Below are 17,500 nucleotides of genomic sequence, written 5' to 3'. Positions count from 1 at the left end.
ACTGACATCTCCCTCTTCTATTTTCTTCTTTACCTTTGTGAAAATAAAACACAAAATGAAAAAAAAAAGGACGAAAATAAGATAAAAACCAACATTAAAAACCGTAAATTGTTATGAATAACCGACTAGTGGTAATTACCACCCCATCTTCTCTGTTGCCTTTCTTTTTCTCTTACTCTGGCCCTTACGTGTATGATCTGGCTCCCCGACTTTATATTGCAGTCGGACCGATACGGCACCGAGGGAGGACCCTTAGGATGCTGTGAGAAGGACGTCATCGAAGATCGCCATAGGCCCACGGACCAGGATTTTCGTCAGAAAAGGTGTTGCCTGCCAGACTCCCCGTAGATCCAGCGAACCAGCACCTTTGCCGCAGGACCAGTCGCCCCAGAATGCTGTGCCTGGCGGACGCCTGCAGATCCGGTCAACTCCAGGAGCTCGTAGCGCAGATATCAGCCGCCCCGAGATGCCGCCCCTGCCCCGACGCCCGTAGATCCAGACGAAGATTACGAGGACGTGTGGACGCGAGAAGGACCTGGACGAGATCTGTGAGGACGTGTGGACGAGGACGCCGCCGAGTTAGGCCTGGGCCAGGACTACGAGGAGGTCAGGACGAATCCGAAGTCAAGGAGGACCTGTGCGAGACTTTCGAGGACGTGTGAACATCGAGAACGGACAGATTACACCAAGGACCAGGAGGATGAGGACAACATGGACGAGCAGCCACGAAGTTGAACCAGGACGACGCACGAGAACGAGACGACCAGCCAAGTTAGGTCACCCTTGAAGGCGCCTCGAGGGCGAGGCGCGAGTAGGTGGCCGAGCAATATAAGATGTGGATAATTCTATTTCTGTTACAGGATGTGGATAATTCTATTTCTATTACCAGTGGACCACGTGGCTGTTTTCCACGTGGATCCAAATGTCCCAAATAAGAACCACCCGCTCAGCGAGGGCGGAGGTCACATTTTATATCTGACCTCGTTTGACCGGGAGTTCGTGCTAAGCTACCACCGCACTAAGGTCAGCTCCGCCCTCTCTCCGGGCAGCTGACCGTGACCTCCGCGCGGCCCGATAATCCGTATAACTAAACATGTCGTGTTCTTATACTGCGTGGTGTCAACTCTCAGAAATAAAGAGTCAAGCCGAATACCAGTATCAATACCCCTGCAAGCCAATGTAATTGGGTTCTATACCCGTTATAACATATATATATACATATATATACATATATATACATATATATACATATATATATACATATATATATATACATATATATATATACATATATATACATATATATACATATATATACATATATATACATATATATACATATATATACATATATATATATATATATATATATATATATATATATATATATATATTATACATGGTATATATATATATATATATATATATATATATATATATATTATATATATATACTATATTATAAATCACACATCTATATATATATATATATTATATACATATATATATATATATTATATATTTTATATATATATATAATATATATATATGTATGTATGTAAAGATAGAGATGTTGCTTATTGATTAATGGAATTTTTATTTACGCAAGACTCCTTCAAGCACCAAACTTGAAGTTGTTCTTTTTTTTTCTAAGTTTCCTCTTCTGCATGTTTTTTGTCACATTTAGCAATGTTATTAATCCCTTTTACTGCATGTTCATACAGTCTTATATGAAGGGTAAGGGGTGCCACTTTGACGAACTCTCAGTACGGCTGGTTTTAATTCACCTCATGAATGCTATGGGTCTGTGTTTAGGAACAAACGTTTATGCCACAGAATTTATTAGTACCCGTTAGCAGTAATTTTAGACCATCTTTTGTTTCATCTCTCCCTTTATTATTTTTTTCAATTGGAAACAAATCTTGCAACTGTATGGTATCCGTACACTCACACTTTGCGTGAATACTGCCAAAGAGGTAGAGAGCATTATTTTTTCTCATGTGATCAGTGCAGCTTATCTGTCCAAGTATGCTAATAGGTTTGCTCAGCACATGTTATTTAAGAATTCTAAAAGAACCTTTTTTTTCTGTCATTGTTTTCTGTATTTTTAATTTTATTCTTTTATCTCTCCAGGTGTGTCCCCTGAGATCATGGGAGTCGATGAAAGAACATTATCGTAAAGTCATAATAACCGACCTCGGTCCCTACCAGCTTTCGAAGAAAATAGAAACAAAGCTCTACAAAGGGTGTGTTGGAGTTTGTGTTGTTTGTGTTTTGTTACACATTGATAGGAGTGAACTAATGTTTGTTTGTTGTCACATAACTTTTTCAGTTTTAGTTAATGGTATTTTGTAACATGCTTTAACCCCTTTGATCTGGATAATGTGACCATCATGGCCTGAAAAATTTGGCTTGAGGTTTGGGTGAGTTGAACATGCTGTCATGGGAAAATCTGGCTGTGGGTCTGGGTGACTTTAATTTTCCATTGTGAGCGTTTCAGCTGAAGGCGGGGGTGACGGAAAAGACTTACCACGAGTGCACAAAGCTCTTGGAGGGTGGTTAGGTTCATTTAGCGTTTAGAAAGAGGCTTTTGCGTTATTCCCATCAATAAACAAATGTGGAATATAGTGTCTGTGAGGCATGATTGGAAGAATGCTGGCTCCAGGGAGGACACCATTTCCATGCTCAACATCCTATTTGGTGTCACAGGTTGTATTACAGAAAATTGAATATTACAAAAAAATATTAAAAATTACATAAATAACAAAATGCTACTTATTGTTATTATTGTTGCACTGAGTTATGGATTACCTAGAATGATGGTATGGAGTCTGTAAAAGGAAAACACTCTATTATCATCTGGGTAAGGCAAATCAAATGACAGATGAGGACATTGGAAAATGATAGAATAACTAAAAACACTTATGCATAAAAGGAGAAAATAACATTGCAAAGGGGAAGAGTCTTGTCACCACACAGAAGCGTTTGAATGCTCCCGGCCTACAAGCCGTCCACCCATTAGAGCAACCGCACACATAAACCTAATGGCCTGTGCGATTGCCATGAAGCACCCAGATCCAATGGGTTAAAGTAATATCCATTATTTTTATGTATATATTATTTTCCCTGTATCTTGCAGATATACTGATGGTAAAAATCATGAAGAAAGTTCAGATGACAATGGCCGTTCTGAAGAGGAAGCAGAAGAGAAAGATGACAGCAAAAAAGAAAAAAGAGAAGAGGAAAGTGCAAGCAGAAGCAGTGACCAGGAGAATCCCAATACGAATCTGATTTTACCACAGTTAAGAAACGAGCAGAGCGAAGAGGCTGGCACACACAAGGAGGTGTTGAGTGACCCAGAAGAAGCACAGGTAGAAGATGAGCAGTCAGAATTAAAATTGCAGGAGTCAGACATAGAAGATGAGGAAGAACCAGAAGGTGAAGGTCAAGAGAAGGCAGGAAAAGAAAGGGTAAAAAAAGGAGTGGAGGACAATGTGTATGCAGAGGTGGAACGTCAGGTAGCCTCATTCGACGCTGGAGGTGCAAACAGCACACAGTCATTTGAAATTGTTCTAGCAGATGGTGAGTTTGAGAACCCCCCAAAGCGAACATCTAGCTATCTAAAAGAACTCGCCGAAGACTGGGAAGAATCTCGAGGATCATTTCCTGACAAGTCTCAAAAAGAGAAAGAGACTGAAGCACCATGTACTGAAAACAAGCAGGAAGGAGGCGGAAGTGAAAGTGCACTCAATCGAAATTTGCAGAAGAACACACATGATGAATGTAAGACAGTGGAGGGGGAAAGAATATTTACTAAAGTTCTTTCTTCCTGTAATCATGATGGACAGACTCATCAGATAGTTGTTAATGCAGAAGTCCAAAGCTCTGAAAGTACAAGTAACCTGGTTGGAACCAAAAAGAATAGTGACATGTTCACAGAGCAAGAGGCCGAGGAAATAGCAAACTTTCTTGTAGAGATGTCAAGCTCAGATGCATGGGAGGAGCAAGCCAGTACAAATTTGAAACATAATAAATGTGGAGATGCTTTGGAGTTGAATCAGTTACCAAAAGATAGTTTACCCAAGAATTCTAAAGAAAATGCTAAAACTCACAATGCAGGAGGAGATTCAGGTCGAGAGAATAATGGTGAGAGAACTTCCAGTCATTATGATAATGTGGAACTGGCTGACTCATCAGCAGAAGATGCAGTATTTCAGACTTGCCCCTCAACAATTGATTCCCATACATATCAAGATGCTGGGAAGGATAAATGTCTGGTTGATAAGCCCCATAACGTAGTTGAGGGTAAGGAGATAACAAAGGTTTTGCTTAGTCCATTTCTAGCTGAAACGGAGAGCTCTGGTGAAGAAAGTGACCGTTCTACAATCCTTTTCTCAGAAGGGGAGGCATATAGGAGAAAGTCTGTTAGTGAGGAAGAACCAGTCAAGAAAAACAAGATCAGTGGAAGCAAAGGAGACAGAAGCAGCTCTGCCTCAGAAAACAAAAAGAAAAGCAAGAAAGGTCAGTTGCAAGACAAGCAGTCAAGTAGTTCCGGTACCAGTCCTGCTAGCAAGGATGTCTCTCAGGAAAAAACAAGGACGAAAAAGGCTCGAAAGAGAAGGCCACTTTTAGATGAGAGCACTTCCTCTGACAGTGAAGTCCTGATCACCAGGAACAGGAAGGTCGACATGGGGCAGATACTCTCATGTCCTACAAAAGGTCAGAAGGTAAGGCAATAAAGGACTTTAAATTAGTTATTAAAATCCACCATCTGTCTGTTGGCTGATGGAGATCCCTGTTAAGAGTTATTTATTTTCATTTTTAGTTGTCAGCATTTTAATTCATCCACACCACAGAAAGTGAAATGGAAATGCACGAATTGGTTTTTATGTTATTGTTATTTGTAATTGTATTTGTTTCGTCTCAGATTAAGCCTTAAGCCAATGGCCTTATCTGACTCAGCCCAGACTCAAGTTGGGGATTATCATCCTCTTTGCCTGGCCTTGGCACACTATCACAGGAGCTAGAGAAGTCAAACTTTGAGTGACCTTTGCCTATATCCTGCATCTTTTTCTCTTTCTTTCTTTCTTTTTCTTTTTTTGCAAGAAATGAGGTTCTGTAATATATGATTGGCCTTAGAAGTCTGTGAAATTTTATCATGCTGTTAGAACAATGAAAAATATTTTCAAACCATCCTAGATGCACCAAGCCAGGGGATAGTGTAGTTGTAATATTACCAAGATAGGAGGCTTGGGATCTTAAGATAGCTTGGGGCTGAGTCTTTTTATAATTTAGATTCAGGAATACTGTAAAATAGATATATGAAAAGTTATTCTTAGCATTAGAACTAGTTAAGCTAAGCCTGGTGCAACCTGTTCAAACATTACCCAACCATATCTGACCTAGGATAACCTACCCTCACATCTTATGACTAAACCGTACATAACCTAAACCAGACCTAACGCCATCTAGCAGACCTGTTATAATCAAACAAGAGATAGCCTAGCCTAACCTAACCACATATATTCGCAGAATTTTTTGCCATTTTCCCCACTGGAACCTTATATTCAAAAGCATCTTGGGATAGTTGTATGATGAAGACTCTATCACCCCCACAGACTCACCCTATATGTGGAAAAGAGGAAACGGAAGAGGGGAATACATCACCACGCACCCCGGACAGACTGCGGCAAAAGGGGAGAAGAGTCACAGGAGAAAACTCAAGTTCTGAGAGCACATCTCCTGCATCTTTGCCAAGGGTCAAGCATCAGTCTCGAAAGACAAAGGACACTAACCATGATGTTGGTGGTGAAGCAGTGAGAAAGGTGAAGAAGGGGGGGAAAAAAGCTGCTTCAGAAGAGAACATTTCAGACAGCGACAGTGAGGGTGATAATATCCTCGTATCAGAAGAAGAAAGCAACGGTAGCCTTAGTGGAACTCCATTGTCGGACCCTTACTTTGGCATTGACACCCACACTGGCTGCTTTGATCGATCCTTTCACCCAAGTCAAGGAGTTGCACAGGCCATAAGCTCTAAAAGAAGGAAGTTTAACGTTACGAAGGGTAATGGGTATGTATCTCTCTTTCTCTTTCTCTTTCTCTTTCTCTTTCTTTCTCTTTCTTTCTCTTTCTTTCTCTTTCTTTCTCTTTCTTTCTCTCCCTCTCTCTCCCTCTCTCTCTCTCTCTCTCTCTCTCTCTCTCTCTCTCTCTCTCTCTCTCTTCTCTCTCTCTCTCTCTCTTCTCTCTCTCCTCTCTCTCTCTCTCATCCATCACTCTCTCTTCTCTCCTCCCAGTCAATCCATCATCAATCACCATCATCAATCACCATCATCAGTCACCATCAACTCCCTCACATTGCGATCTCTCCTCCAGAGTCAAAATGCCATACACACATGAGGAGGATGTCAAGATCCTGATTTACATTGATGACTACCACGCGCACAACCAGGTGGGAGGACGCGAGCTCTGGCAGAAGATGGAGAGGAAAGGCATCCTGCTCAGTGAGTCGCTGTTGCTCTAGATTTTTTCATGCCTTTTTTTTTTTCTTTAATTATGTATTTCATATTCGTATTTAAGTTTGTCAGAATTTGTGTGTTAAGGGGGGGGTCCATAGTTAGATTGTTTTAATTACTTTTTTTTTTTTTTTTTTTTTTTTTTTTATAATAATGATTTAATAATGTATTCAATAACAAATAAATAATAGGTATAAGCACTCTTTCCTAATGATGATGCAATTGAAATTCCTGCTTCCTTTCTTGCGTATAATAATAATGGTATTGATAATTACAAAATTGATAATAGTAATAAATATGAAAAATGAAAATAATGATGATAATGATGATATTTTAATGATGAAAATAACACTTGATGATTATGATGATGGTGATATCCATAATGAAAATACAACTGATTACAGACCGTAGTTGGCATAGCCTAAAGGAGAGGTACAGGAAAAGGATCGTGCCTAATCTCCACATATACCAGCGCTTCGGTCTCTCGAAGACTATGCTTCAACGGTTCAAAAGCAAGAAATATGTGCAGTCAGCAGAAGGTGAGGAGGTGAAGGTAGAAGAGAGAGGAAGAGATGGAGGTGAAAGGAAGAGGTAGAAAAGGAATTTGATGGAGGTAGAGAAGGAAGTGGTGATGGAGGAGGCGGAAATGGAGGTGGAGAGGAAGGTGGAGGTGGAGAAGGTGAAAAGTAGAAGAGGAAGAGGAGGTAGCAGAGATAGAGTAAGAGGTGTAGTTGTGAAGTGTAAAAAGGTGGACAATGTGGTGGAGGTGATAGGTAGACACAGTAGAGGGGGTGGAGGTGGAGGCAGTTAAAGGCGAAAAGAACAAGAAGGAAAAAAGAGTGAATGAGAGAAATGGAACAAATGGAAGAGGGAGACTTTGAAGGAATAGATAGTGAAGAAAACCAAATTTTGTGGGAAACTGAAAGAGTTCCATAAGGCCGCGATGGCCGAATGGTTAGAGCGTCGAACTCAACACTGTCACGACGGCAATCTGAGTTCGAGGGTTCGAGTCACCGGCCGGCGCGTTGTTCCCTTGGGCAAGGAACGTTACCTCGATTGCCTACCTAGCCACTGTGCGGGCAAGCCAGCCCAAGTCAGTGCTGGTCCCAAGCCCGGATAAAATAGAGAGAATGATTCCCTAAAAAGGTAACACCGGCACTCTCCGTGGAAAGGAACTGGGGACCCTACCACGTACTCACTCCAAGAGCATCACAACATGAAAACCTAAGTATCATGCTGTGACCACGGCGGCTCAGACATGAACCTACCGTTAATAGAAGAAGAGAAAGAGTTCCAATTTTATTAGTGTTTATGGATGTTTATTTTATTGTAGTAGCAAGTATGTATGATGTAAATTTGGTTATAATGAGATAATTTTTTTCATGAATAGAAATTTTCTGAGATATACAATCAGGAAGAGGATCACCAATTTTGTTTTATTTTATGTTTCATTGTTTTTAGTTTGGTTGGTAAAAAGTGCATGAGTAAGTGAAATAGTGTGATATAATCAGGATTTTCCAACTTTGTTATCTTGTTTAGAAAATGATATAAATAATTCCTTCTTTAACCTCAAATGTCTGGGCACACTTATAGCCATCATGAAAAACCAACTCATCATGACGGGTATGGCTTTAGGCATCATGACTTGCTAAAGTGAACCCCCAGGCCAAAAGGCTAGACATTTGTCACGGGGAATGAGTGACACAGAAATTTCTGGCCCCAGCATTGTAGGGTTAATATGATTTTTAATAGAAATAAGAGTGGCTTTATTCATTTTGATTTTTCCTGTGCATAAACAACATGTATCTTGTTTCTGTTATTATTGGTGTGGTTATGTATATTTTCTCTTTTCCTTCTTTGATACATTATGATATTATTTTTCACATATTAGGCTATTCATATACATGTCATACATAGCCTCACTTGATACATGCATGTAAATATGTATATATTCTTTCAGAGTCACCAAGAGCTAAAGCAAGTGAAATATATAGGCAGCCATACTCACACGAGGAAGATCTATGCATATTGAATTTCATCATCAAAAACAAGAGACATTCAGAGGTGAGGACAGTGAGGGCAAGGATATTGCACATGTATTTACTGGATTTGTATATATATAGAATGAAAAGAAGGAAAATAAATATATGAATATATATGTATGTGTGTATATCACAGCATCTGGCAGCTGTAATGTTTTCTAAGGTGCTTTTTCCTGAAATATCAGACCTTTGCCCCATTTCTGTATCCAAATTTCTACATCTGTGTTTGTCTTTCAGTAATCTTGAGGACTAAGTACTGCATTTATTGGATAGGTTCATCACTTGGAGTATATATAAAAGCCCTGCTCGTAGAAAAAGAAATGCCTTTGAGTCCTTCTTCCGATACATAAAAAAAGATATTAATAGATAAATAATCGAAAAAAATAAATAGTAATAAAAAAAAGACAACTACAGATATTTCTCAGGAGATGTGTAGTGTCTAATCAGAATGGGATTTTAGCCGTGTAAATATACGAAAAGTGCTCTATCCAGATCTACTTGAATTTAGGCTCTGTCATGGATGGTCCAAAGTTAAAATTTACTGATACACTTGCAGTGACTCGTGCAATTGCTATACCCTGTACATTTTTGGTGCTGTGACAGAAGGCCAGCAACCCTATACCATATATATTCTGGCAGGGTAGATCTTGTAATTTATGATAAGCTATAAGGCCAGGCTCTACCTTGCCAAAATGTACATGGTGGTGTTGGCCTTTGCTGGAGCAATGAAGTCACACAGGCAATGGCAAATGCTTTAGTCACTGTAATGTATCAGTTAATGTATAGTAGTAATAATAATTTTTTTCCACATAAAGTGACTGAAGATTCTTTGTAACCAGGTTGGAGGTAAGAGCCTGTGGACCCTGATGGCATCGTGTGAGCCGGGGTTGAAAGGCCGGACGTGGCTCAGCCTCAAGGAGCGGTACCGCATGAGCATCGTCAAGCACCTTCGCGCCTTCAACCTCTCGGACAATGAGATCCTCAAGTTCAAAAAGAATGGGAGTGAGTAGAGAGAAGCAGAGATGGAAATTAAGCTTTAGTAAAGCAGTGGAATGATTTGTTGATAGTTTTTTTGTATTATTTTCATTTCATTACTGCAACATTAGGTTTTTTTTTTTTTTATAATGTATTATCTCTATTATTATTAATGTTATTATTATTTTCTATTCCTTTTGTTATGTTTATGATTATGATTACTATTCATGTTATTACTACTATTGTTTAGGTATTATTGCTATTGCTGTGATGATATTATCCTTTCTTTTTATTAAACCTACTATGGATGTGCTTTTAGGCTTTATCTAGGTCATAGAAGGAAGTCATGCAGAGAGAAATCAATATATATTTTTTCCCCTGAGTCTTTGTCAATAAAATTACTCCTTCCTGGTGTGTGTTCCATTATCCACATGAGTTTTTTAGAGGAAAGTTTGAGAAAAACTTGAATCAGACTGATTAGCACTGGATTTAAATGGTCATATAGACTTTTTTATGATATATTTAGTGTCTTATTTAGATAAAGAGAAAACAGTTGATCCATCTCTATTTAAATTAAATACTTGGATTGGTGTGACTGTTCATGTTTCCTTACACTTTTCCTCCAGGGAAAAGAAAACAATAATCACATTCTAACTTTCAGAGTCATAAATGAGAAGAAAGCTACATAAAGTTACATAATATAAAACCTGTAGATCGTATGCCTTATAAGGAAAGTAATGAAAATTTTTCATTTTGCAGATCGCTCCAAGAATCAAAGGCTCACTCACAAGCATCCACCAAAGGCCTCGGTATACAAGTTTGCCAAGGTCAGATTGAGCAGTCAGGCCAAGAGGCGCAGTGAGACAAGTAGTGTATCCGAGTTAGAGGACCCTAGAGTACAAGAGGAGGAGGAGACTAGGGGGAGGAATGAGAGCAGAACAAAAGGAAATGTTAGCAGTAAGGTTAGAGGAAGAATGGGTGGAGAGGAGCGAGCAAGCACCACTAGTGGACTTGAGGAAGAGGACAATAATGACAGCGTTGGCTCCAAACTGCCACAACAAAGGGGTTTGCTTGGGAGAGTGACTGAGGAGAAGGAGAGGGCCTACTCGCCTGAAATCCCCTTCTTAGATGGAAGTGTTTTTGAGAGGAAACGGAAACTGTATACCGAACCAGAGGGGAACAAAGTGTTGACTCCACAGGTTGTGAGTAAGGAGGAGGGTGAGGAGAGGTTGGCTGAAGGAAAAAAGGTGAAGAGGAGGAAATTAAATGTGTCTTTTAGTGAACAGGAAATAGGAGGAGGAGGACTAGAAGGAAGGAGAGGAAGTAAGCAGGAAAGGGAAGTGAGTACAGACACACATGTAGAGGATAGTGTAGAAGGTCATTTAGAGTTGGCTGATGATGTAGAGGACAGTGTGGAAGGTCATTTAGAGTCGGATGATGATGTAGAGGGCGGTGTGGAAGGTCACGTAGAGTCAGATGAACTACCCTTGCTGATCTACAGGGATGAAGAAGTGGAGAGCGACGTGGAAATCACTGCTAAGATGACTGAAGACCAGGAGACAGTGAAAGAGAAAGTAAATGGTAGTATAGAAATAACAGACAAAGATAACATGGATATCAATTCAGCGAGTGAAAGAACAATGGCACATCCAACAGAAGTGAATTCCAAAGAGGCAAGTGATTCAGTCAGTCCAGAAAATGATAAGGAGAACATATCAAGAACACCCATTGTTTTCATCCCAGAAAATACACAAAGACTGTCCCCAAGGAAGAGGAACAGTATGAAGTTCACCCAGAAGCCATCCAGCGCCACATCTCAGAGTGAGAGCAGTGCGCCAAACATCACAGATGACACTGAACCTGACAAAGTGGAGAAGCTAGGTAATAAAAAAAGAAAGAAGGAACGTAATTCTCTGCCTGCCACAGTCAGCTCCCCTGACAAGAGGGTGACACGACGTTCCCTGGAGTTGGAGAAAACCCTTCCGAAACAGAAGTTAAGGATTCGTCCATTACACAAGAACAAGTGAAAATTTTGTATAGTTTAGTGGGTTTTTTTTTTTTTTTTTTTTTTTGTTTAAAAGGCTTGAGGCTTTGGTTTTAAAAGTTGGATGAATATAGTACATAGTATAATTTTATGTTTGAGATGTAAAGAAAAGGAAAGAAAATTTTTATGGAATGTGAATGATTGAGGATGAACAGATTTTTGGTTCTTTTTATATTCTATTGCTCTTGATAGGATTTGTAGTCACTAGATTTAGAATAGTTTTTTAAGGCTCTACGATCAAGAATTCTTGTATCTAGGTTGAACAGACGTTTGTAGTTGGTTATAAATATCATATATATATTTTCTTATCAGAGTTTTCTTTCTGACATGCAAGAAAACTGCTTATATAAGAAAAATTTAATACCCCAATTTTTTTTTTTTTTTTTTTTTTTTTTATGTGCATACATTCTGCAGTGTATGGTGTATTTTCACAGTGGATGTTTAAAATAACACAAAAAATTATCTCATGCAGATCTTGGTTCTTTTGTAAAGGTTTAGGTAATATTCCTTTAGATATATATATTCTAGGGGATGATTTACAGAGCTGGGGAATACTGCAGGTACTTTTAGACTTTAAAATTGTCCACTGATTTTAACCCATTAATGATGGGTAATTATTATTATTTTTCTTCTTCTTTTTTTTCTTTTCTTTTTCTTTTTTCTGCAAATTCAGGTAAGAATGATAAGCACACATTATTGGGTGGTTATTTGGCTCTTGAGAAGAGTTTGTGAGACCTCAACCTCCTGTGATTGTTTGCCATGTTGTGATGGCACGTCACCTGTCACCATTTACTTAGATTTATATGCCAAAAAGCAGCAGTTGTTGTGCCCTCATAATGCTAATGGTACTGGTCCCAGAAAATCAATGGGAAGCTGCATAACAAGAAGGAATTACCCATAAGAAATTACTTTTCTGTTTATCCATATCTGCTGCTGATTTCTTGAGTAGTTACTACTGTTAGTTATTTGAGCTTTTCCTAGAAATTACATAATTCAGTCCTATTAGCTATATAAATTTAATAGTGTTGGATACAGTCTATGTGTAAAAGTTTGGATATTACTTCTCGTCTCTTTTTTTTATTTTTTTGTAATTGGTGTATAATATAAATTCCTCTGCGCTGTCTTCCTCTGTTCTTCAGCAACTCTTACACTTTTTTTTTTTTTTTTTTTTTTTTTTTTTTTTTTGGATATTTTCATTAGGGATTACAAGATTTGCAATTTTGAGGATGGTGTAAATCATTGATATTTATTACTATAGAAATGGAGGGAAGAATCATATATACTATCCTGTTTGTTTGTAGAAGAGACAGTTTCTTGCTGTTGCTTACAAAGTAAATATTGTATCTATTGTGTTAAAATTAGCACTCTATTTTGGGGTTGATCTCAACAGTACAAAATATACGAAACGTAATTATACGGAACATGTGATATTAAGGGAAAAAGTGAACACGTACCTTTCCATGTGCTGTGAAGCCCCAAAAATTCTACTTTCTACTTTCTAATTCTACATTAATTTTCCTCACTAAGTTGTTGACTATGTTTATTACAGAAATGTCATTTTAGATGTAAAGCCAGATTCTTGTACTTTGTATTGCTGTTGATATTACTCAAGACTCCAAAAGCTTATCTGATTATCCCATTCAAGAATAAATAATGAAAAAAAAAAAAAAGTGCCATTAAATGTTTTTTTTCAAAAAAGTATAAGTATTTGGAAAAAAACATTCTCTAGGAAATTTTCTACAGCCATGAAATGCAGTGAATCAGGATATGTTAGCGTTTCACACATGGTGGCAAATTTATGTTGTTTAGGGATTACCTTAACCCCTCTCTGCTGGGTAACAGAAATCCCCGAGTGTGATAAAACTCTGGGGATTTCTGGCAACGGCCAGATCCTGGCCATGGGAGTCTGCTACATCAAGCCTGTCTTGCTCCATGCACTCTGGCGCATTGCAGAGTGTACAGGATTACCCCTCTGACCAAGCGGTTTGTTATGGTACATGTGACCCAGCAGTGATGGGTTAAAGGGCATATTTTAGAAAGTGGATTTTAACTGTTAAAAGCAGCAGAATATGTTATATTTGTGACCAATGTTTCTCAATTTCATTTGCTTCTTTTAATGTGGTTTGTGTGGTAGCACATATGATTATGTGAAATTGAGATCTACTGTAAGAAAAATTTGTTTTTAATATATGGGGCATGTCTGCAGACATGTGGTTGACTGACCTTAGGCTTTATTCACCCTGTTCTACCCTGCCACCTGCTCTCCACTTGTGTCCGAGAACTCTTCACACACCATAGTCTTGAATTTGACATTGTATTTATTTCAACCATGCCTGATATATATCAACACAGGGTGGGGCAAGCTGCACAGTCTGGCATATACAAGTTTAGTGTTTACTGGCTATGAAAATTAGCGGAGAAATAGAAAATATTCTTCTGGGTGAGTTTGTACTTACATTTCTGTGCATTCATATATTTTATTTTATTTTATTATTATTTTTTATTTATTTATTTATTTTTTTTAATCAAATTGGGCAGGAGTTATAGCCTACTAGGGTCAAAATATTTGTTTGAAACTTCATATTTACACACACGGTTAATGGTTACAACAAATAAATGTGTTAGACATCAAAGGTCATAAAGCACTATAGTAAAGTGTTTTGGTGAAAAGGATAAAAATGAGTAAACACTTGGGATAAGTGGACAGAAGGGGATGAAGAAGAGATAGAAAAGGAAAGGGGGAGAAGAAAATACCATGCAAAATTAGTTGAGGTGACGGGCTGAGGTCCAAGGTAGGGGTGATCCCCAACACGGCCTCAGTCTCTGTCTCCTAAGCCCACCAAGAACAAGAAATAAGGGATGGGGGGGGGGGATATTTACACAAGTATTTTTTGTTTTCAGTGTCATTATTGAAAACAAGAGAATGTGGCTGCACCTTAACCCTTTGCCGACGGGTGGCATGTACGCACATGCCATGGCATCGCGGAACTATCTGCCGGGGGCATGTACGTACATGCCATGGTGTATGTATGGACATGCCATGAATTTTTTTTTTTTTGTTACAATCACGGCAAAATATTATTTTTCTGCCACTAAAAGCGTGATTAACTCATTTTTAACACTCATTTTTACTATGCAAAAAAAAAAATAAAATAAAAATAATAATAATACAACAAACCGACGATTTCCACTCCATGATGGTATTTGGCATGAGTGGTCGCGCATGCTAGGGCGACGATATAAGCCCCTGGCAGCGAGGCCCGAGCCACTATGAACACTACCCGTAGGGAAAGGGTTAAGTTAGGCTTTCCTGAAAGAATTTGTAAAGCAGAGTTTGTTCTATAGGATTAGCCTTTGAATTGAATAGGTTTATAAAGTAAGCAATGTTATGCGACTTGGAATTGTAAATTCAGGCTGCATGTTCAAATTCTGGAACAAATTTTTAATCACTTATTAGAGCTTGTAAAGTGTGTTTACATATATAATTGAATTTGTTCCTTAAGAATGAGGATGCAATATAATCCTGTAATCAGATTCTTAGTTATGTAAATTTTACAGGATTATGATTTTGGAGAGATCTGTAATAGCATTAAAATGATATGTATCTCTTTTTTAATCTTGTATTTCATTCAACATATGTGAATATTATTGTTATTAGAATATTTTGTGTGTTGTATATACTCTTCTGTACTCTCCATTTCAGCAATGCCAGTGGAGTTTCTCAGTTGTATGAATGCTTTGGTTAAAAGAAAAGAAAAATATATTTTTGAGGTACTACTGCTGTATGACATGTGTAATGAGTCATTCAATTAAAAGTTTTTATGGGGCTATATTGGTAGTGTTAAATCATTACTTGTCCTTAGTGAGAAAGAACTCCAAAGAGGTATTAAAAGTATAAAAGAGAAAATGGTTTCCATAAGGGTAAAGGAAAAACTACACTGAATAAATCATCATGTATTTTACAATTATGAACAAGACTAAAACACCGATACCATTTTACAAAATATATTCTTCAAATAAGCAACTTGCCAGAACTGGAATGTTGTGCATTATATTATCTCTTATCAGACTGCTTTTAAAATTTAAACAGACTCGTGGTGTGTTGTAATTGCTTATTTACAGACACCAGAGAGACACAATAAGCTGCTGATAATGAGGTAACATTTAATAAATGCTGTTTATGAAGCATCCTCTAAAATTATATGTATATACATCAATATTAACAAATGGACATGACCGAGAGTCAAGAAAGGATACAGATTTAGAATTTTCAGGCTTAAGAGTGGATGTTTAAAAAAAAAAAGACAAGTATTATATCAATAGCATTTAGAAACAATTTTATTTAAAAAAATTGTGACTCTCTTTCAATATGTACACACAAGACTACATATATATCATAAGGCCTCCATCGCACAGCAATACATCACCTTTAAGTAATGATATAAATAGCATTTACACATCTTAGCACTAAAAGGGACAAAAGAGAAAGAGCCAGTGGATCTTCGTGCTGGTATAATGATCATGATCCAAAGTTGAAAAACCGGAGAACTAGAACAGCAATCCTAGACTTCAAAAAGAGAATCACTGTTGGATTCCAAGCTTGATTTCCTGATGGTTGGAGTTGGGGGGGGGGGGGGGATATCGGCTCCTTCCTTGGGTTTTGGCTGTTAGATGGCTGCTGCTGTGGTTGTCTCCATGGTGCCTGTTGTTGTTGTTTCGTTGAAGTCGTCAAGGCTCAAGGTTCCATCCTGCAATGCAGCATGCAAGAGTCAAGCTAGTTTCACAAAGCAAACTAAGGAGTCTTTTTTTCCCCCCCCTCAATATATGCTCCCAATGCTCCAAAGTCAACTTTCATATTCATCTGCCAATTTACCAACCACAAATCACATAACTTCACAAAGAAGTCTGTCTGAATACTGAAGAGTAAAACAATGTAAACACACTATACTTCATTCAGCAAAAAATCAGCTGACTTACCCAGAGATACCGAATGGCCAAGATGGTTGTGTTGTGTAACTGCGGTCCTATGAGAGGATTCATTTGGTGCAAATAACATAGCAACCAGCTGGAAGAAGTAAACAACAGGCTGGTATAAGTAACATTGCTTAACAAGGTACTATTTTGGATTGCTAAAATCTTAAAAGAGTCAATCATATAGTCAAAATAATTATCATTCAACTTTAATGCACTAAATTTACAGACTCATTTCATGAAGTATTTATAGTAGATATTTACTTGGAATAAAATGTCCTTATACACTTTCACTAAGGTCTACTTTGCAGAGAACTTATTAAAAAAAAAAAAAAAAAAAAAGGCTGAACTCACAAGAGCCAAGATGTAACTGCCGTAATGACCAGCACTGTCTGGATCACGCTGGAAGGAAAAAAGAAGCAGTTGACAGAATAGTAATTTCTCAAGTATATTAATTACAAGTACTTAAAAACAAACAAAACAATTATTCAAAACGAAGATTAAGTAAATGTTCTCACACACGCACGCACTCACCTACTCCTATTTTTATTGGTCACATTGGTACATTACACGGAGTCTATATCATTACATGAAATCAAGATAAATATTAAAAATATGACCTTGTAAAGGTAACGGTTTAACTCATATAATACTACTCTTAAACATAATGCTATTAGCAAGTAGGGCTTTGTCCATTCAGATGCCCCTCACTTGAAACAAGGCCTTGTCAAAATCATTTTCATGGTCTGTATTTTGCAGCTGATTTCTTGAGATTTAGCATAGCATAGTCTATTTGTAAATAAAATAAGAAGCTGAAAAGAATGAATTGAAATGGGCACCGTCTATCTAGCCTCTTGAGTCAGAGCAATAATGTCATGGCTGGAATAAGTCTGGTGTGAAAGTTCTAGGCTCTACTACATGTACAAAGGGGAGATTTGCTGGCTTTTATTAATTGC

At 37.9% G+C, this 17,500-nt stretch overlaps 2 protein-coding genes across 2 annotated transcripts in view; one reads left to right on the top strand and one right to left on the bottom strand.

Annotated features, from left to right (window-relative positions):
- LOC119598553 overlaps positions 1 to 13,796 on the top strand; it is a 24,658-nt gene extending 10,862 nt beyond the window's left edge. Inside the window, exons 6-13 of the mRNA XM_037948184.1 lie at positions 2,134 to 2,246; positions 3,140 to 4,727; positions 5,619 to 6,070; positions 6,373 to 6,500; positions 6,917 to 7,051; positions 8,473 to 8,576; positions 9,394 to 9,556; positions 10,289 to 13,796. Coding sequence (XP_037804112.1) covers positions 2,134 to 2,246; positions 3,140 to 4,727; positions 5,619 to 6,070; positions 6,373 to 6,500; positions 6,917 to 7,051; positions 8,473 to 8,576; positions 9,394 to 9,556; positions 10,289 to 11,556 — 3,951 coding nt within the window. The 3' untranslated portion in view covers positions 11,557 to 13,796. The remainder of the gene's footprint in view (positions 1 to 2,133; positions 2,247 to 3,139; positions 4,728 to 5,618; positions 6,071 to 6,372; positions 6,501 to 6,916; positions 7,052 to 8,472; positions 8,577 to 9,393; positions 9,557 to 10,288) is intronic.
- A 1,716-nt stretch (positions 13,797 to 15,512) lies between these two features.
- Positions 15,513 to 17,500, bottom strand: part of LOC119598551 (V-type proton ATPase subunit e 2-like) — a 3,107-nt gene continuing 1,119 nt past the window's right edge. Inside the window, exons 2-4 of the mRNA XM_037948183.1 lie at positions 16,899 to 16,946; positions 16,551 to 16,638; positions 15,513 to 16,321 (exon numbers count right to left, since the gene is read on the bottom strand). Of these exons, the coding sequence (XP_037804111.1) occupies positions 16,241 to 16,321; positions 16,551 to 16,638; positions 16,899 to 16,946 (217 nt within the window). The 3' untranslated portion in view covers positions 15,513 to 16,240. The remainder of the gene's footprint in view (positions 16,322 to 16,550; positions 16,639 to 16,898; positions 16,947 to 17,500) is intronic.

This window comes from Penaeus monodon, chromosome 41 (assembly GCF_015228065.2).
Source record: "Penaeus monodon isolate SGIC_2016 chromosome 41, NSTDA_Pmon_1, whole genome shotgun sequence".
Classification (NCBI taxonomy): domain Eukaryota; kingdom Metazoa; phylum Arthropoda; class Malacostraca; order Decapoda; family Penaeidae; genus Penaeus; species Penaeus monodon.
This window is presented reverse-complemented; position numbering and strand designations above follow the sequence as displayed.